The 22,028-nt window shown below is 40.6% G+C and overlaps 2 protein-coding genes across 2 annotated transcripts in view; both read left to right on the top strand.

Annotated features, from left to right (window-relative positions):
• pmpca (peptidase, mitochondrial processing subunit alpha) overlaps positions 1–22,028 on the top strand; it is a 68,134-nt gene that overhangs the window by 12,629 nt on the left and 33,477 nt on the right. The window lies entirely within an intron of this gene.
• LOC311022779 (prostaglandin G/H synthase 1-like) lies at positions 12,354–21,237 on the top strand. The gene is made up of 11 exons (XM_084024329.1): positions 12,354–12,473; positions 12,565–12,642; positions 14,016–14,132; positions 14,608–14,748; positions 15,252–15,395; positions 16,818–16,999; positions 17,141–17,224; positions 18,057–18,303; positions 18,673–18,959; positions 19,222–19,369; positions 20,410–21,237. Exons 1-11 carry the CDS (start codon positions 12,467–12,469, stop codon positions 20,757–20,759), a joined length of 1,785 nt encoding a protein of 594 aa, XP_083880455.1. The 5' UTR covers positions 12,354–12,466; the 3' UTR covers positions 20,760–21,237.

Here is a 22,028-nt window from a genome sequence, read left to right as displayed (position 1 = left end):
TACAGCCACAGTGTTTTTATTCATTTGTTTCTTTATTTGGCTTATACGCAAGTCAAAGGCTTCAGCTTGATGCCCTACATTATATCCATTGAATTACTTCCTCCTATTTAACCATGTGAACCTAGATTGCCCTTGTTGAAAACATTTCTTCTCTTCTTCAGGTCGATTGTATGCAATTCATGATTTTCTCTAACTCTCAGTTTTCTGTAATTCTTTCGGGCGAGGTGCAGACAAAATGCACTGGGCATGATTCATACCTCTTTCTTTCAGTGGTTGCATGTTACAGAGAACCGGCACAAAGCCACGTAACAGGGATGACTGATGTTGTGCTTGGCATGTTGGCTGAGAGAACATGTTTGGAGAAGGGCGAAGTGAGCCCTAAATGCAACGCCAAGGTCTTATCTTGTTTCTGTAGAAAATCTGCCACTGTAGTCCATGTGAATTTTGTTAGATGTTTGGGATAAGAGTTGAATGGAGGCCAGGCTGTGTGAAAAAATCCATTGCTGCAACTAGTGGCAGTTTAAGACCATTTCAAATGGGGGACTCTGCAGTTAATTTGACCCCCATAGGTTTGGTTCTCCAAAATATACACAATAAACACGATAACACCCTTTCAATGAGAACGTAACTTGTACTGTATTGTGTTATGAGTAATTAACTTCTCTGGGCATAAATGTAGAGTAGACTTAATATTAGAGGGTCACTGGCCCCTTTGCCCCTCCGTGGGCGGCCATGGCATATAACTATGGTTTAGTCCCACCTCTCTACACATTCCCTATACTAGGGGAACCAAAGGGGGTATTTCTGCAATTGTCAGGGGGTACGTGGAAATGATATATGAGTTATCATTATATCGTATATCAGATAAAAACGGTTGGGATACACTGCTGAAAGGTGCTTTGGCTAGATGTGTCCGACAAATGTTTGTTTGAATCCCTCTTGTTGACGTGTGCATGAAAATGTAAGGTTTTTCAGAGGGATTAACTGCTGAGGATGTGAAGAGGCACATGAATAATGGAGGAAAACTGAGACAGCCCGTGGATGTTTGCCGTTGGGAGCTTGTAGCAGAATCAGTTTGACGTTTGCAGCGTCCAACATTCAACAGGCTGCATCTACTCTGGGATCAAACCCATCTAGATTACAGTCCAGCAGCCAAGCTTTCAACAAACAAAGGAAATGGCACATTACACCATCCCTCTCTCTGAAAAGTTGCATTGGAGAGAAAAAACCCTCTCCAGTTATTTAACAAATACAAGTTTATTTGAAGTACAGACAAGGAAAAATGAAGGGCTTTTTTTCAGGGCTTGCACTCCATATGACAGCAATTTGGGAGTATTGTGTATTTTGGCCCAAGCGTGTGGTCTATGATAGATGACAGGAGAGAAAATCACGAGCCGCTGGCTTGAGCACAGACACGTAAATTGCTTACAGCTGATTGCCGTATTCTGCTTGATATTTATCAAGTGGATTACAGTATGCCTCTTTATTTACAGCCAGGAAGCAGCTGATCAATTCCACTAACGGAGGGAAGAAAGAGGGCTGATGTTTTTCCTCTGCTGGGTGAAAGCACAAACCCCCTCGAGTGACCAGTGAGCACTACAAAATTAAGTATATCCTTTATTGCATCTTGTTTTACCACACCAAAAGAGACGACATCCAGGAATGTGTCACTATTATCCCAAACCAACACTGATACTGGCTTGTGCTAAAACTGAATTTACAAATGTAGCCCCAGTGTAAAAGCCAAGGGTTAAAACAGGTTATTTCCTCATAAAATTGGATGAAAATAACAAGGCAAATATACTGACAGCAATTAAGTTTAAAAAAGAAAGAAAAACTGATGAACTGAGAGATGGAGAAAATGTAACAAGGTAGATGTAAATAGTTGAATAGAATAAGAATAAGTGGGATAAACAAAATGAAAAAAAAAAACACGCAGATTGTGCCTTTAATTTTAGCCATTAGTTACTGTTGATGTCAGTCAGTGTCACCTGTGGTAATTTGTCAGCTCAGGAAGAGGGCGGGAGAAATAATTAAAACACGAGATGCTAGCAAGAGTGAAGGAAAAGGAGAGTTAGGTCGAGTAAATGGGATAAAATAATATGAGTAGATTAAGACATCAACATGCACATTTCCTTTATTTCATCTCGGTTAATTAGCAAGAACACTAGTGTGTAATTTTGTGTTTGCACAAGCCTAACTTCTGTGAGCAACTGAAATCGCGCAATGTTAGCAGTTAGCTGCTAAGCTAGCCGGAATGAAGATGCTAACTGTTCAGCTATAGGCTTCTCATTTAGTGAAGCAGCAGTTTCTTTAAACTATTGCGGCTATTGGATAGTCAAGTGTGGGCTTGGACCCCGTGGTATGTCGAATTGTATTCCAATGTTGAATAGTATTTCCCTCCTGTTACAACTTAAGGCTAGTTATACTAGTTGGTTCAGGTTTAGCGAGGAGGAAACGCATATCGAAGAGGAAACGATATTCGACACAACACCGGAGCGTGACTCAACACCGGCGCTGCAAGGTCGGATAACGGTGACCAGTAAAGGACTGTTGCTATGCGCTTTAAGGAGGATCCCGCCTCTGCTCCTGCCAGGTTTCACCTTTCGCACCACGAAACGTTTCTGAAGGACTGGCGCTGAACGGTGAGTCCGAATTCCTGTGTGTTTTCTCGGTTGAGGTTTCTGTTGGTGTCACCTGAACTATGGCCCAGACCTGCAACTGTTTTCTTTTTGCCCAGTGTGGGGTTTACAGTCTAGTGAAGTATTGGTGAATTTTCTGCAGGGAAATAGTGGTAAAATGGTGAGAAATTATTTGTCAGAGAGACCTCAGAGGATCGAAGTTGTGTGTGTGTGTGTGTTAATATTTTTATATAACCTAACCCATTTTTATTTTGCAGTTTGTTTTCAGGCAATTAAGTGATTTTGCTAATCCCAAGAGAGGGGATTTTGTTGACGTTATTTCAAATGTTATTTTAAAGGAGTTTATTTGAGTTGTTTGTGTTTTTGCTTTACAATTAAAGGGAAAATATTGGACATTTCAAAAAGCATTCAGTAAACTGATATTCTCTTTCATTAAAAAATATTTGTCTGAAAAAATAGAGCACAGTGAATTTGAATGCTATGTGCCACAGTTTCTTTGTTCAAGACAAATTCAGACTACGCTACTTTCAATGTCATCAGATTACTGTACTGTTAACAAAATGCAACATGCTGTTGTAGGTGTGAGTCTTTAAAACGTGGTTTTCGCACCACGTGACTGAGGGTTGAACAAGATAATATCTTTCACCAGGAGGAGTTCCTGATGAGGTCTCCAAACTGTGTTTTGTCAAGAAACCACATGTGAGTTGAGTGTAACTGGTGTCATTGGTTCATGTGTTCACATAATAGTCCACTTCCACTTATCTCTACCATTTCCCCGATGTAGATCAGTCACTGTTTATTCATGCAAACACCCAACAACAACTTCTGTGTTCATTACATCACCCAGAGGTGCCTGGCGAATTTAATTGAGTTGTATTCACTCTGGATAGCAAGCCATACGTCAGCTGCTTTTCTTGGGTATGAACCCAAAATAAACCATTTGTTGTGATTTAATTGCAATAAATGGAAATAAAGGATGCCGAAGTAACTACATAATGACGACAATTTAAAAAAAAAAAGTCCGAAATCATGGTTGAAACATTTCCACTCGAGCAAATAAAAACTTTGCCTCAATAACTTTGCTTTTGGTGTGAACATACCGTTACACATCTAGCCATCACAGAGCAACATTATCATTAATTTGGAGTCCTGTCTCCAGACAAATTAAAGTCTAGTTTGACTCGCAGCTATGGTGTTGACTCTACCAACTTCTGAAGGAAAGATGTGGCTCTTAAGCATCTAAATGCTTCGCTATGTTCAACAGCCTTTCTCTAACTGTGTCTCTCTACTGTTTTTTTAAATGCAGTAAATCACTTTCTTGAGCTGATGTTTCTATTTCTGAAAGTTTCAAAGGGGCAGTCCACCAAATTTAACCATGAAGTTCAGTTTACTTGTCAGGAGGAGTACTGCTCAGCCTGTGGAAAAAGTTGTATAATGTCTTCCATGGCTCTGGAGGAGCTTTCTAGATTTGGAGAAAATAATCATAGTGATGTCATCAGGGTTATCTCAGATTTAGTTTTTAAATTTATAACAGCCTGTTTTCAGGGTGCTGAGGTGAGGGCTGAAATTTAGGATATCTCCCCTTCCGCTGCTTTGATCTTGATCTTTCTTTTGTCAATCTGTTTCTCACTGAATCGCTGGAGAAAAAACGGTCAAGTTGGACGGTCCATTAGCAAGATGATGAATCTCTTCCAGCTTCAGGATCTCTGATCTTTTGCTGAATCTGACCTCTAACCTCCTTTGTATACAGTAAAGTGAACTTACCCCCCTCAACCTCCCAACAGAAAATTTCGTTGAGCAGCACATTCTTTTTTGTTATCAATTACAAGAAAATATATCTGTGTGAGATAATGAAAGATACCTTTATTTTCCTTATTGGCAATTGATTGTGAAACTTAATAAGCAATGACTGAGGACAGGGAAAAAGATGTAGAACGTTAGTTTGTAGGCTAATACAGTTCTTTATAGAGTCCTACAGACACAATAATTCCATGGCAATAAGACGCAAGGTTCAATTTCATGATCACAATGTTATAGCTCAGTGGTATTTACATCAGCACCGCTCTTGTTTCTGATCAGGATCTAGCTCATTCCTCAGTTCTAGATATGTTTGAGGACTCGGGTCAGTGTAAAAGATCAGCTACTTACTCAATCAGGTAACCAGCTCCAGAAGGAAAATTACCTCCTTCCGACCACTTGCACTCACCTGCAGTGACCCAGAGCAATCAGAGGTGAATGTGGGCTCCTAATCACGGAGAACCCTTTAGGTCAATACATGCATACCCCCCACATGGCACCACCCAACCTCACCGACAGGCCAGCTCTGAGTTCAAGTTTTCAAACTGTCACATCCAATAGGCTCAAACGTGGAGATTACTTGTGCAGGACACATTGTGTGTTTAGTTTGATGCCGACTGCAATATCCTGCCGCTCTGCTGATCCTAGCAGCTCCAAGTGCACAGCAGCAGAGTCGAGCCGTGTCAAGTAGAGGTGGCTGGTGCAGGGCACGCTCACACTCTGATCAGCTGGGGGACGTGTGGAAGGTGGGACAGGAAACAGAGGTGGTTTAGCAAAGAGTGCTGGAAAGGATCTATGACCTGGATCACAACCAGGACTCCCTCACCGTTTGTTTTGATAATTACGTTACCCTGGTCATTCAGCAAGAGTATGTGTGTTAAGCAGAACATGCACATAGTGGTGTTATGGATTTATCAATTTTAAGATGTATGATAGCGTCATGTGGATGCATACTCAGCTACGAGTGTTTGTAATTCATGGACCCTTATGGTTTGAGGGTCGGACCCTGAATGCTCCAAACAGTGAACACTTCAGATGTTGTGTGCACTCAACAGTGCCAGCTCTCTGACAGCTGATGAATGAGTCCATGTCTCGCTTCTCCCACAGATCTCAGATAATTTGTGTAGTGTAATAGGTGCACTTTACGCACCGGCCGACTGGATACTCACAGATTTGTTTATAAATAAACACTATTATTGTTATTATTTTTATCACTTGTCATTATTGCTGCTTATTACTAATGAAAGACACATTGGATTAAGTGGTGTCGGCAGAGGTCGCTGATGTTTTTATTTTTCCAGAACGTGTCATACGGGCAAATGCCGGTTCAACCGGTCTGTGCATAAATTAAACGGTTTAGCCTGTACACCAAATCGAACTGGTGAAACCAGATATCAGCCCAACCCTAGTTGAAATCATTAACCAGACCAGCCTTCCACCAATCTTGTACTTTGGCAAATTAACTGAACAAAATTCTGCAAAGAAGGAGAGAGAGTACGAGTCAGAGAGGCAGAGTAGGCGGGACATTCAAGGAGTGTTGGGGGGGGGGGGGGGGGGGGGGGGGGGGGGGGGGGGAGGGGGGGGGGGGGGGGGGGGGGGGGGGGGGGTAGCTGTGTGACAGCCAATGGCTGCGAAAGACCTGATTTGACACCAGAGGGCACTTCAACATTCCCAAAAAACTCTCTTGCACACTTATTGCTCGTGTGCCACGGAGCATGCGTGACTAAGGCTATACTAATCGACAGTATTTGAGCAAATTAAAGTCAGAGCAGACTCTAACCGGTGGTGGGATCATGTAACTGAGTAAATATTCCCATTTCATTTGACTTATGTCCCACTACATTTTGGAGGAAAATATTGTTGATAATACATCAATAACGATCCTACAATATGTGTTCATATTAAAACTTTGGTTTGATTTTGCTCAAGTAGATTTGTGAATGCAGGAATACTAGTAACAGAGTATTTTTTAGACTGTGGTCATTCTACTTTTACTTATGTAAAAGGTCTGAGTAGTTCTTCCACCACTGACTCTAAATAATAAATAAAATAGGGAGGTATAATAAAGGGGATATTTTTCTACCTTGTGTAGCCTGCTGTTAGGTATGATTTGCTGCAGCTGGCAGCATTGTGCGACAACACAAAAATGAGCTAAATGTGCATACATGTACTCCATACAGCTGGGGGGGGGGGACTGCAGCCTCGCATGATAATTCTCTGGGGAAACATCACCTTTCACGATACACTTTTCATTTAATGCATTGTTTATGTACAAATGATTGACTTTGAGTACACAAGTTTTGCTTTCCACCACCAATGGACCACCAGCTGACTCCAGAGGAGGTCTGTCCTCCTACAATCAGCTGCTTCTTCAAACAGGTCTAACAAATGATAACTAGTTGGCTGTGTGAGGCCCCACTGCTGTGGGGCTCTGTCAGAAAACCCATCTGAGATAACGCATGATGCCCTTGCCTTGCCTGTACGCCTGTCGCCTTTCCGTCAGTTGGGTTGGCTTGTTCCACAACTGGACAGGAAGTCTGCTAATCTGTAATCCGATCCGGGGGGAAGGAAGAAGTCAGGAACCAGCCTTCAGTGCTTTCACCAATCGTATTCATCACCAGAGCCGGACCGAGGCTAATTTAGAGCGGGAGCATGGCTTAACTAAACATCTTCTACATAAAATAAATGCTTCCAGGTTACTCCCAGTCCAGGTTCCACTCATAGGAGCATCTGATCTCAATTACCAGGAGTGCTATAGGAAGCAGCAAGCCTCGGTCTACAGCCTGAGCCAATAGCACCATGGCAACCAGCACGTCTATGAGCCTCGCACAGATACAAGTCCTTTTCAGGCTCTTGTGTGACGGGGAAAGATGATTTCATAATTAGTTCCTGATGCCTCACATTGTTTTTTATATCAATCATTCTAGGAAACAATGTTTAATCAAATACTGTTTGAAGCTGCAGAGGTTGGTTGGTTGGTTGGTCTACTGAACATTGAATAGTGATGAATGGATGCTGTACAATCTGCAGCCACTAAATTTAGCAATGTGAAATTTCAATATGAAACACCAGATAGTCACTATCACAGTTTCCAGGAAGTATGGGTTTAAAACATGTCTACAGTTCCAACAAACCCCCCTTCAAGCAGCTAAGGGTAATATTAGTTTGCAACATTCAAGTTCTCCTCATTTACTCCAACTTCTAAGATTAACAGTTAGATTTGAAACCTTTAGGTTGTAACAGTGTTGGCAAAAATAGAAAAATAATACACACAAACTGTGACCCATTGAGCTTATTCAAAGTGGCGAACCAACCTGCATCCTAATTGCTGACCACTCTGGCAAAAGTTTTGGTAAAACTCACACTCCAGGACTTCTGTTCGTAAGTTGTTTGGTTTTGGAAGTATATCGGACTAGTTGGTTCATCTCTGTGTCCTAAAGCCTCTGGGCTGCATATAAGCACATCCTATAAAACAAACTGATTGTATGTGACGGACCAGGGACACTGGAAGTCAATAGGAATTGAGGCAAACTAAATGCTGTGCAATAGTCATGTTTTTTTTATTTTGTATTTCATTTTCTGGTCACGCTCTGAGTTTTAAAGGTGCTATTGACAACATTGATAACATCCAGCCACTAGATGTCGCACTCGCACTCCGCCCTTCCATTGCATTCACTTCACAACACAGCTGTTGCTCAAAGCGCATGAGCCCTGGGGGTTGCCAGTTCATTGCACAACCTGTGTTTTCATGGCCGAGTGGAGTGACATGCAGACAGACTCAGTCATGTCAAGTGCTGAATATTTCGTAGTATGAATTCATTTTGCAACATGCAGCTATACATTTGAGTTACTTTGTGTGGTGGTGTTAGGTACCGAAATGCCGCCACTCACCGTCACACTCAGCCATTTCTCCATTTTTTCCACACTAACTTGCAAGACTTTTGACCCCTGACTACACAGGGATACCATGTGATACCAACGTCGCTATTCTATTGGCTCACAAGCCTTGCTAGAAGCCACAGCCACATGTCACACATCTACACAGAGGTAAACAGAACATTCATTACGGACCGTCACATTTTTTTAAGTGATTAATTCACAATTAATAAAAAAATCTTCACGACAATTGATACTTTGATTCTGCACCTTTTCTAAAAGCTCTGTGGATGTTTTTTTTTTTTTTAATTATCATTTAAGTTAAAAAAAAAACCTGTAGGAGTATAAGGTCCAGAGGTTTTGGGGGTCCTTCCCCCAAAAATGTGAAGGTTTTTGACCTAAAACTAGGCAATTTTATGTAATTTAAAACCATTATAACTATAGACGATGCAAAAAAAGCTTAAAGGCGAGCCTTCACCTGAATATTTCATTCTCCTGGTAATGTTTGCAGCCACAGCATCTACACATTGTATAGGCGATGCTGTTATTAAAATAATGCAGGACAGTGAGGATACAGCCATTTCATACAGCATGAGACGTGAGGATCTACCAACGGGCATTCACCCAGATGAGGTTCATATTAGACATTGTCAAAAATATTTTAATTATATAGAAAAAACGGGGAGCCTCAGCTCCACTTAACCACACTGATGTGGCAGACAAGAGAATATGATCTCAAAGTGACATGAAGCTGAGCTCATGCAGTTTGTATGTGAACCATGACACATGGCAATAAACCATTTTTTGTTACTGCTGTTGGTTTTTGGTTTGGCAAGACTCATCAGCTGCTGATGTTTAATCAGGAATCTCAATGTTATGTTTCTCATTAGAGCTATATTCCTAAAGTTTTGTGAAAACTATGTGAACAAAGTGAATTACTTTTCTAAATGTTTTGTGAAAAATATTGACTAACATAAACGGCATCTTCTGAGACTGGAGAGGTCTGCAAAATTTAAAAGAATTAGCTGAACATGTTTTTAGTCAAGATCTGACTCCTCTCCATGTGAACAAGACTCCTTCTAAAATTGCTACAGTATGCAGGAAATTACTTCAACAGGCAAATATCCCACATAGATTTGGCTGAGTTAATGTCTCCATGGGAAGGTATCAAAGATCACAACCTGGCAACTTAACTGCATTGTTTGCTTCATGTATAAAAGAAGACTTCCTCTCCCCTCATATTCCCCCAAAACACAAATCCTGTGATGCACTGCCAGCCACTGAAGGTGTGTTTCCCTGCCTCAGCATAAAATAATAATTAAGAAAGGTATGTCTATAAAGGTTCTCAGTCATCAAAATCATGGTAATCCTTGAACACTTGAAGACATTTTGCCTCTGATCCAAGAGGCTTCCTTAGTTCTTGAACTGTTGACTGAGAGGCAAAACATCTTCCAAGAACCACAAGGCATGTGCAGTCACCTATGACAAAGCTTTCAAGAACTGTTGATTAAGTCTAGGACTTTGGAAACTCTTCTCACTAAGGACAACGTTTGCAGCTAAGATATCAGCGTGAGGCTAGGGAAAACTTATAGTGCATTTGCAAGCCTTGAAGCCATCTGCCTAAAAGCCAAGATCCAAATATATAAGAGCAATGTTAAATTCATTATGCTTTGTGGCTCAGAATGCTGGCAAGTATTTTAAAGTGACCTAGTAAAAGATTAATGCCTTGCACAATGGATGCCTCCGAAAGCTGAATATGCTGCATCTTTCGGCCAGAAAGTTAGACTTGTATGAGACCTTCAGCTTCAGTAAGCTGTTGTGATCTCCTTCTCAATAGAACATCTTTGGTGTGACGTTTTGAGTCTTTTGGCCAATCAGAATATAAATAACAGCATCGTCTTTTTTACATTGAGGAAGGCAACCCTTTGTGGTACTACAGTGGACACAACTTTTTTATGTGAGTCTATCGTTTGCTGCCAGTGATTTAATATGCTGTTACTAACTTAACTTTAGGTGTAACTCATTGCTAAAGTGTTTAAATGTATTTTGCTAATTTTTTCCTAACGTTGCCCCATCAAATCTTGTCCAATCTATTCATAATTGAAACTTGTAGGCATGTCAGCTAACATTAACTTCAATGAATTGTGTATTACAGCATCGGTTCTGAAACATTTTGCTGAGTCAAGGCAAACTTCCACTAGTATAGTAGTATTATAGTCGTGTTAGTATTGTTATCAGATTTTAACATCTGTCATTCTTGTAAGGTAGGCTACGAGGGAAATAAAAACTAACGAGTAATGAACAAGACCTACCGGTGTTCTGGTTGAGTGACCGTGTTAACTTTCAACTGAAACACCGGCTCCTGCGGATCATTTAATGTTGACTGATATTGGGTTTAGCCTGAATAATCTTCTATGATCAAAAAAGGAGGACCTGAAGCCAGCTGATAATATCTGGACAATTCTTTTCAAGAATGAGAGCGTTTAAAGAGGAATTTATGTAGCACAGAGTTGGGACTGAGGTGCAGATGGAGCTGGGTCTGGCTGAATGTTGAGGCCAAAAGGGAAATGAAGGGAGTCCAACACACTTTCGCTCTCACAGTACTTAGAAAAAAAAAAAATTGACAAAGGGGGTTTGCAAAATGCAGCCTCTACACAAAATAAATCCATTACAGCAACAAAGGCTTTCTTAGCACACTACCAGACAGATGTGCACCAGCAACAGGTGTGATCTATTATGATTACAGTCGTGTCCTTCCAGTCCTAACCCGAACTTTAATCCCAAGAGGCTTGATGGCATGAGAGAGCAAGTTAAGGTGTCTGTGTCATGTAGTTTTCTATATCGCTAAATCATAACTATTATTTTACTTTTGATAGGCTACCTGACATGTATCACTTTTCATGACAAATGGTTCAGGGTGTGTTTACTCCAATTAACCAGTGGAACTAGATTTAATACATATTTTTTGCAAATACAAAAGGCTTCACTCTAAGAGCTTTACAATAACAATGGAGGTTCATGAATATTAAGCCCTACAGTCACAAGTTTGTGATAAAAGGCATTTACCGATGACAATTATATCACTTTTATGTCTGGGCTACTTTTACAGAGCTAATTTACATCCGTAGTCCCTGGGCAGGAAAACAGAGACTACCATCTCTGTTGAGAAAATTAAAACTGTTGTATAAAAACACAATTACAAGACAGTACATATTCACTGTACAACCGCAACAACATCATAAGCAACAACAACAATATTAGACAACATTTTAGACACCACAACAACAAGATATCACAACATTAAGTGTTTGTATTCATGTGTGGTGGGTCCATGATTGATTTGGTTGTAGCCAATTTAAAATCAGTAAAGCTGCAGCACTCTCTTATATGACTTGGTATTGCGCTCCAAAAGTTTGATGCTCTAATAGAGAAGCCTGATCTGCCAAACTCAGTAGACCTGTAGTGTATCACACAGTACATGTTTGTACTAAATATCCCAGTAACCCTAAATGGTCTTGTGCACTGGACACCTTCATTACAATGTCCTTGTGTACAAGATATGTCTGCAATGAATTATCTTTATTTAACTACAATGGGATTTCTGCCTCCTGCAAAATGGATCTTGGTGTTGCTGATGCAAAACAAAAACGGGGTTTACTCTAAAAGGTAAAACCTTGGATGTTATATTAATTTGCCAGCAGGTGGAGGTAGAGCACTTTGAAATCTTCCTTTAGCATCCTTTCATATTCTATGAAATATATAATATATATATATATTCTATTATACTATATTATTTCACTGCAATGATTTAAATGATACATTAAACCAATAATCTTGATAATTTGAAGACAGAACTTTTTATGCATTAGAACAATTTGCCAACTGGTTGTAGTTAAAAATGATCAAATCCAATGTGGTGGTAGTGGCAGCAGACCTTCATCAAATGTATTGCAGAATAAGTGGAGGAAGTAGAGGACATAATGCCACGCCCAATCCCTGGTTGTTGCTATAAAACCAGATCAGCAGGCCTATAGATGCAGAGAGCAGCTAACCCATGTCTCAGACATGACAGATTAACACTCTGAACCTAAATCTTCAGACAACTCTTACTCAGTTTTGAGCTCTCAGAAAACAATCCACGTGTGGGAATCATGAAAGGTGCTTCTTAAATAATTAAATCAAACAACTGCTGACTGAATTTGATTGTTTTTACATCCAGATGATATCCAACTGTTGTTATTTTTTGCAGGGTTTGGTATCTTCTCCATCTGGTTCATCAACCTGCTGCTGCTGGAGAACTCATCGTGTGCTGATGACTCAAATGTTGGTAAGTATATGATGGTATGAATATGATTTTGTGTTTATTTAATACATTTGGCCAATGTATTACTAAACTAACGGTTTTAAATATTGCTGTCTATTAAAGCCCATTTTAATGAATGCTGTTTGATATGCATTTATTTAAAGGGCGTCTATTACATTTACATAACCGCCCGGGTCTTCATCTTTTGTCCTTGCGTGTGGTCTGAGGCAGTTCTACATTTGTTTGCAGAGTGAGAACAAATTGAGGGAAATAGTAGTGAAATAGTATGTCTTCTTGTGGTGTAGATTGACTAATTTAATTCAAACATAATTAGGCAAATTTTGCATTCGCTCAGCAAAGTCCAGACTCTTCTCTGTTCTGGCGCCTCAGTGGTGGAACGAACTCCCGACTAATGTCAGGACAGCTGAGTCATTTGCCATTTTCCGAAAAAGGCTCAAGACTCACCTGTTCAGACTTCACCTCGACTAGCATGACCCCCCCCCCCCCCCCCCCCCCCAAAAAAAAAATAAAATAAAAAAAAACACCCTTACCTATAGCACTCTGATCGTAGCACTGTTGCTCTTGAACTACTAGTTTACTCAGATGAGGACCTAACACTTGTTCTACTTTTAGCTCTTACTTTATCGGCAATGATTCGTTGTGGTTTCCTTGTTTCCTTCTTTTGACAAATGTACTTATTGTAAGTCGCTTTGGACAAAAGCGTCTGCTAAATGACCTAAATGTAAATGTAAATGTTATGGTGCAATGAATAATACACATTTATCTGCTACCTGGGCTTCCTCTGGTTAAGATATAGACCCAGTAGTAATTGAAACATGCAGAGCATAGCAGAATGCATACACTTTTAGATACTTAAAAAAATGTTGTTCATGTAGGGTGGGCATGCTTTTCTATCCTCTCATTCGCATCTAATGAGGAAGAAACAGCTGCAGTGTCCCCGCAGTGTTTATCACTTTGAACTTCTGCAAGAATGAAGGGAGGACAGGAAGCCGTATTACAACGGCAGAGAAAGATATGGAGGAGGGGGTTGGGTGTTGGTGATAGGCAGCAGAACTTTTCACACGCCACAAAGTCCTCATTTAGTAAACGGCTCATGTGAAGAGACTACTCTGTGTGATGTTGGTTATGAAGGCAGGAAGCAGTGGCCTTTTTTAACCCTGATGCTGCCCCACTGGTTACATTTGGGGAAGTGGTGATGCAAAGTAATATAAGCTTAGGGTGGGACATGTTTGAAACACTCTCAGGTCGGCTGCGTTTGTCTTTGGTGTCAGTATTGTCAATACACAATCTGTACTAGAAGCCATTTAGCTCAGCAGGGGTTACATTATTCCAATTATTCATTCATAAAGTAAGATGATCTTTTTCCTTGTTTGCAGTGAATCCCTGTTGTTACTACCCATGTCAGAACTCAGGAGTGTGTGTGAGATTTGGTACAGATCGCTACGAATGTGACTGCACTCGCACTGGCTTCTATGGAGACAACTGCACCGTTCGTAAGTACAGACAAATATGGTTTTATGATTTTGGACATAAATTGGCATGTGGACTGGGTTGATTTAACAAGTCATGCCTTCCCAGTAAACATCTGGTCAACCTTCCAAGTATCCATAAGCTCAGGTGTTACTTTAATGTGGCATTGGGGCAGATTAACACCATGCTAACCAACCATGTACATTCTAATGATCCTCCTCCTTGCTCCAAATGCCCCACAGCTCTTTTTTAGAAGGTTAAACAGTCCTTTAGACAAAAACATAAAGCAAATGTAATATAACAATGAAGGAGGATAAACACCAGCCAAAGGGATGTATTCATAACCTGAAACACAAAGGTTTTTCTTATTAATGGCTTATAGGCGATCTATATGAAGCCTCATTAAATGAGTTATTTACAGTCACAACTTATAAACCCTGTACAAAGGCAAATGTATTTATAAGTGATACAAAGAGTGTATTATTGTTCTTTACGTAGCGGAGCTCAGGTCCAGAGTTCGTCTCATGCTGAAGCCGAGCCCTACAGCTGTTCAATTCTTCCTCACCAACTTCCAGTGGTTCTGGGACCTTGTCAACAGCTCTTTTCTGCGAGACGTATTCATGAGAGTGGTGCTGACGGGTAGGTGAAAAAGGTTCAGGGCAAAAAACTGCACACATTTGTGGTTATTGACTTCCCTACCTTTTGTGTCAAACCCTTTGGTCCTTACTATAAACAGTTTCCTTAAAACAAAAATATTTAGCTTCTTTCATTGAAACAAGCCAAGTATTTCCCGAAACAGTTGGCCACTGCAATTTTCAGTTTGTTGGGAATTTTTCAGCTGTGGATTAATACACAGTTGTTCTGCAAGCGTGTTTGTAGTACCATGAGGGCTGAGTAGAAATACTTTGCAGTGCCCAAGGTGTGGCTTCTTGTATGTACTTTTATGTATGTATTTTGAATTGTCTTTTGCAGCTAAAAGACAGCTCTCTGGAACAGAGAATACGCTATAGCAGGCTCTGTAGCTAGTATCCCTTAAATCATTATAGATTAATACATTAATTAGGCATCCAGACATTTCATTACAAATACCGAAAATATGCAAAAAATTGTACTCAACATCATATTGACATTTTCTCCCAAAGTCAGAAGCGACCTTATTCCGAGCCCTCCGACCTACAATACCAAGTATGGATACCTCAACTGGGAGGCCTACTACAACACTTCCTACTACATGCGTCTCCTCCCTCCGGTCCCTGAAAACTGCCCTTTGCCGATGGGAACTAAAGGTAAGACCCGGGCCTTGTTTCAGAAAGTAGGTTTGACAAACTTAGAGGCTGAAGCCAGGTTCTAAATTATCACAAATTCTCTCCCTCAATATGATGAATATGGTATGTTGAACTTGCTTGGTAGTACAGGCCTCTGCTCTCGCTGTTTTCTACTGACTGAAAAGCATCACTAATTTTAACACCACGTCAGTCTCAGTTGTCCCAATGAGATCACATGAGTTGGTGCGTTGCTTTTTTATTTTATACACATATACCACTGTAAACAGTGTTGGTCATCTTACTTTAAAAAAGTAATTAGTTACAGTTACAAATTACTTCTCCTAAAAAGTAATTGAGTAACTAACTCAGTTAGCACTTCGATTAAAAGTAATTAGTTTCGTTATGTTCTATAATGCTATTAAGTTCTATAACATCTTTAACATCAAAGATGTTTATATTAAATGACACTATATACAGTATTTTAGAACATTTGTTATTTATTTGAACTCAATAGATGGCAGCCTGCCATATGATATGCATAGAAATAAAAATATATAAAAAATAAATATAAAAAATAAAATTCAAGTGCAAATTTAAGACACACAAATGTAAACTTGGGTAAAAAACTGTATATTAGGTCTACTGCACAATAAACAGAACACTATCCTACTCTTAAATATTCCGTAAAGTAACAATATTAAATACTGAAAATAAATTAATATTCACACACTTTGCATTCAAGCATACTTAGCATGTGTTGATGTGAGGTGCTTCATAAGATTGGAGTTGCTTGAGGCAGACGTGGATAAAGTCTTTTTTCCTAGGCGTAGCGTGCATGCAACATAAACATTCTTGCCTTTAATTTTAATTAGAGATGTAGTGCCGGTACTTCCAGTTTGAGAACGCTACCTTTACATTTACCTGGCTCCTCGCCATTGTTGCTGTCTTGTAGTGTCTGGTTGTCAGAGGGTGAAGTGAGGTGAGCAGGGCATGAGCTGCCCACCCAGCCAATCATCACCGCATTTGCAACGGTGTCATCATCCCCACCCTGCTCTCTCCAGGCAGCTGATGTGTGGCACTGGCCAAAGCCTGACACCTTGCGCTTCATTCAACCAAATTGTAGTAACGCGCAACTTTACATTCTCAGTAACGGCAACGGCGTTGCAACAATGGGAAAAGTAATTCATTAGATTACTCGTTACTGAAAAAATAACGCCGTTAGTAACGCTGTTATACTCTAATGCTGTTATTACCAACACTGACTGTATATGACCCAAAGTTTAGGTCAACTCTTTTTCTGGAACTGAAACCCAGAGTTTCCCCCATCTCAAGGTTACCTAAATCAAGAGCTTTCTCTAGTCATGCCTTGAAACAGGAGGCTGCACAACCACACACTGATGACAGTGCTCCTGAGGAAATCTATGAATGTGTTTTTCACTGCAGGTAAACCTCATCTTCCTGATCCCAAAGTGTTGAATGAAAGGTTTTTCAAGAGAAAGACATTTAGGCCGGACCCTCAGGGAACCAATCTGATGTTTGCATTCATGGCCCAACACTTCACCCACCAGTTTTTCAACACGGACCGTGCAGTTCAAGGTGGCTTCACCAAGGCTTTAGGACATGGGGTGAAGCGCATACTAATTACTTACAACTTCATTATCATTAAACAATAAATACAGCTTACCTTTTTAACAATCAATTGCTGTTTGTGAATGTGTTTGACTTTTGACTTTATTGACACATTTATGTATTTTTCTCTTCACCAGGTAGATGCGAGCAATATCTATGGAGATGACCTCATGCGACAGTTTCACCTCCGACTTCATAAAGATGGAAAGCTGAAATATCAGGTGATAAAGAAATGGTTAAATTAGAAACACCCAAAGAGCACCTGAGCAGACACATGCCATTATTTCTAGTGCCGTCTGCTATAGCCCTCCAACATCGCAGCTCCAGTTATACTGTGCATGTATCAAATCCATAGCTCAATACCGTATCCCAGCCTTCATACAATAGCCTTGCAAATTATTCCTTAAAGTGCCTTCCTCTCATGTACGTAAGCAGCTGCCACTAAGCTAAAAAGTGTTGAATTTAGTAGAACTGTAGGCTCTGCTTACCAGCTGCTGGCTGTTGATCCATATTTACTGTCCAAACACAAGGGTGGTATCAATCTTCTCATCCAAGTATCAAACTATTCCTGTAAATTCAGACTTTCTATCTATATGGACTGGACCATTGCTTGCATTATTCTATGAAATATCCGTTATAATGATAATTAACCAACAGCTGCATCGTGTATCTCTAAAGGATGTCGGCCATAAACAGCTTTTACTTCCTGTGTGACATTCACTTCTGATTACTTCCAGATAGAGATGGTGATAATGTGGTTGAAGAGAGATAAGAGAGACATCATGTTATCATGCCTCTCGTGACATTCTTATGATCAGAGAGGGAACTTCCTGAAGCCATCTTTATCTAGAAGCCACTCTGCTTGAGGATGCCCACTCTGTAGCAGGCCTATTTTTGCAACCAGCATGCTGTTCAAAAGTGTGCCGTGACCTCTGCACAACAAAGCTGATCATGGAACGAATTTAAGTTTGCTGAAAAAGGGAACTTAGTCAAAAGTTTAAATTGCCGATTCATGTCTTCAAAATTCTTCAGCATTAACATTTTTGTTCACAGGTGGTTAAGGGTGAGGTGTACCCTCCTACTGTATCTGAGGTCCCTGTGCACATGATCTATCCTAAAGACTCCCCTCCAGAGCAGCGTCTGGTCATTGGTCACAAGATGTTTGGCCTCCTGCCGGGCCTCACCATGTACGCCACCATATGGCTGAGGGAGCATAACAGAGTCTGTGACATCCTGAAGGCAGAACATCCCACCTGGGATGATGAGCAGCTCTTCCAGACCGCCAGACTCATCATCATTGGTGAGGGTGTCAGCAGCATACGTTTAGTTTAGTAGTAGTGCAGTAGTTAGCATACGTTTAGTTTAGTAGTAGTGCAGTAGTTAGCATACGTTTGAGTCAGTATCTGCAAAACCTCTTTCTCTGTGACAGAATGATTTGAACAAACATGTATTGTATACAAATATTCTAAATAATAAAAAACTGACAGTTTTTTTTTTACCATCAACAGGTTTGTGAATGAACTCAATTTTAAGAACTGATGTTTCTTCAGTGCAGAACTGAGTCTTTTCTAGTTTCAAGTTTTTCTTTTCTTTTTAATTTTTGGTTATTTTGAAAAAGTTTGGCTCAGTGTGTGACATCAAGTGATGACATTTTGTTTTTGTCCCCCAGGAGAAATCATCAACATTATAATAGAAGAGTACGTGCAGCATCTGAGTGGTTACCTGCTGAAGCTGAAGTTTGATCCCACGCTGCTCTTCAACGAACGTTTCCAGTACAGCAACCGCATCGCTCTGGAGTTTTGCCACCTCTACCACTGGCACCCGCTGATGCCCGACAGCTTCCTCATCGACGGAGATGAGATCCCATACTCCCAGTTCATGTACAACACCTCCCTCCTCCTGCACTACGGGGTGGAGAAACTGGTGGAGGGGTTCTCTCGACAACCTGCGGGACAGGTACATAAGTACAAGTATTGTATAAAAGAATAGAAGAAATACAAAGCAACTAAAACAAGCTCCACCTCGACCAGCTACAACAGTAACATTCTACTTCAGAATTAGACGTATAATAATATAATTTGGTATGATATATCAGTCAAGGGTCATTTTCTGCAGATGATACTTTTACCTTTGATACTTAATTCAACTTTGCTGGTAATTATATTCAACTTCTAGTTAAAAGTTCAGAAGTGCACTTCATTGATTTTTTGTGTTTCAGATTGGTGGAGGTCGCAATTCTCCTAAAGTCGTGCTTCAAGTGGCAGAAATGGTCATCAGAGAGTCTCGAGTTACACGTGTGCAGCCCTTTAACGAATACCGGAAGAAGTTTAACCTAAAGCCATACGCCTCTTTTTATGAATTTACTGGTAAGGGGGAATAATATTAATTTTATGTATTTCAAGTAGGGCTGGGTGATATGTCCTATTGATAATATTGTGATATTTTTAGGTTGTATTGTGATACACAATATTTATCTCAATATTTTTAAATCTCCTCTAAAGTACTTTGAAGTGAGATAAAAAAAAAAAATCCATTCATCCAGCGTTTTCGGGATGTTGCTCGTTACTCCAATATTCCTGGTCAGGATTTACCGGGAGAGTTAACTGACAACTCCCTGTGGGCGAGTTCCTCCGCTACAGTCCCTATGCAAGCACCAAAACACTTCAGACTTCTATAACACTTATGGGAGACTGTGCTGCTGTTTGTTTGCTAACCAGCACTTCGCCTGCGGCTTTAGAAGCAGTGGATGAACGCACACTTCCTCGTAGCAGACATTTATATTATCTTATATTTATTGCAATTAAATCACAACATAATAGTTTATTTTGGGTTCATGTCACTGCAGTAAACGATGTGTGGGTTGCTCTTCACAGTGAATACAGCTCAGTTAAATTCACAGAGCAGCAGATGATGTTATAAATTCAGAAATGTTACATTATTGTTGCAGAGATTGGATCAGTATTTTGCTTTTTCTGTGGTAAGCATTCACTTCCGTAATAAACCGTAACAAAAATGTTTTTATCTGATATAAACCTGGTTATAAACAACATTGCATAAATGTCTTTTACTAAGCCACTTCCTACTAAGCTTTCCCCTCAGTGTTAAAACAGTTTGCAGTCTGATGAAGCAACTGTTTCATATCATTTCAAATACCCAACGTCAGCGGCACTGTGAAATAGCACAGAGCTTAATGCTAGCATGCTCAAAATATGTGAACTTGTTGATGTTTAGCATGTTTATTTTATGGCATTTTTTTTTTACAGGTTTTTAGTCATTGAACAAAGTAGTAGACATATTGTTGTGAAAAATCACTTTGACACACCACCTATGGTTCAACATGATAATCATAAAGCCATGGTTCACAACCTGAAAGTTGAATGGCCGCTTCTTTCTCTTTTCCAACCAGATGACAAGGAAATGGCCAGAGATTTAGAGGAGCTCTATGGAGACATAGATGCTCTGGAGTTCTACACCGGCATGCTGCTGGAGAAAGCGCGTCCTGACAAGCTATTTGGTGAGAGTATGGTGGAGATGGGTGCTCCCTTTTCCCTTAAAGGGCTGATGGGAAACCCCATCTGCTCCCCTGACTACTGGAAGCCCAGCACCTTTGGGGGAGAAACGGGCTTCAATATCGTCAAAACCTCCACGTTGAAGAAACTGGTGTGCCTCAACACCAAGAGGTGTCCATACGTGGACTTCCATGTCCCACAAAACGAGGAGGAGACAAATCCAAGAAAATCACCCACTGAACTTTAATGACCATTTCATTCATCACAATCACTTTATTAGGATTACTTAGGAATGCTACTAATGTGCTGGTTCAGTGGCTTTGATCCTGCCTTCAGTGAATGAGCTACTGTTAACTGCTGCAAGTCTACCTCCTAACATATAGCTGCAAATAGTGTTTTGATTTGCATATGGTGACCATTTCTCTATTTAGTTCTGTTTGTTTTGTTTTTTCCTTCTCCTTTTGAGGGTGCAGGCATTACATCACTGTATCTTCTTGAAGACCAAAAAATACTTAATATTACTGCAAATTATTAGAAGAGAGTTAAACTGTCAAAAATATAAGATTTGGTTCTTGAACTATAAGAAATTATGATTCATAGACAGCTATTCTTGTTTCATATTAGTAGAGAACAAATTATTTTGGTTTAAATTACATCCCATGTTTATAATCTGTACTAAAGAAAATGTTGCAATTTTAAAATAAAAGTTACTATTGGCCACTTCATTGGGGGTTCAAGTGTCTTGCTCAAGAGCGACTCCACATGTGGGACAACTGCAGATCAAACCAGTCAGATGCTGTAATGTAACAACAAGCACCAAACAGCAGTTCGGAGTATTCAGCCTTCTTGGAGACCCTGAATAGAGTCCGAATGGGGCTCCAGAAGGGGACTCCTTAGTTCTGCTAGGAGACTTCAACGCGCACATGGGCAACGATACCTGGAGCAGCATGATTGGGAGGAACGGCCTACCTGATCGAAATCCGAGTGGCGTTTGTTTTTGGACTTCTGTGCTAGTCATGGACTGTCCATAACAAACACCATGTTCGAACATAAGGATGCTCATAAGTGTACGTGGTACCAGAGCACCCTAGGCCGAAGGTCGATTTTGTGATGGTTTCATCTGATCTGAGGCCACATGTTTTGAACACTTGGATGAAGAGAGGGGCGGAGCTGTCAACTGATCACCACCCGGTGGTGAGTTGGGTCAAAGGGTGGGGCAAACCTTCGGACAGACCTGGTTAGCCCAAAAAAGTAGTGCGGGTGAACTGGGAATGGCTGGAGGAGCCCCCTGTCTGAGAGATTTTCAACTCACACCTCCGGCGGAGTTTCTCTGGCACCCCTCGGGAGGTTGGGGGCATCGCACATGAGTGGGCGATGTTCAAAGCTTCCATTGCCGAAGCTGCGGCGGTGAGCTGTGGGCTAAAGGTCTTAGGTGCGGACACGTCTTAACATTGTGTGGAATTCAGGGACAGTGCCTAAGGAGTGGCAGACCGGGGTGGTGGTCCCCCTGTTCAAA

The sequence above is a fragment of the Eutrigla gurnardus genome (assembly GCF_963514095.1).
Source record: "Eutrigla gurnardus genome assembly, chromosome: 13".
NCBI lineage: Eukaryota > Metazoa > Chordata > Actinopteri > Perciformes > Triglidae > Eutrigla > Eutrigla gurnardus.
The sequence above is the reverse complement of the archived record's forward strand: the minus strand, read 5'-3'. Positions and strand labels throughout refer to the sequence as shown.

What these genes read in the sequence shown, in the direction of transcription:
- LOC311022779 (XM_084024329.1), top strand. An exon ending in TTTGCCGATGGGAACTAAAG is followed by an intron (nt 15,396 to 16,817) that starts GTAAGACCCGGG and finishes TTTTCACTGCAG; the next exon opens with GTAAACCTCATCTTCCTGAT. An exon ending in CGCCAGACTCATCATCATTG is followed by an intron (nt 18,304 to 18,672) that starts GTGAGGGTGTCA and finishes TTTGTCCCCCAG; the next exon opens with GAGAAATCATCAACATTATA.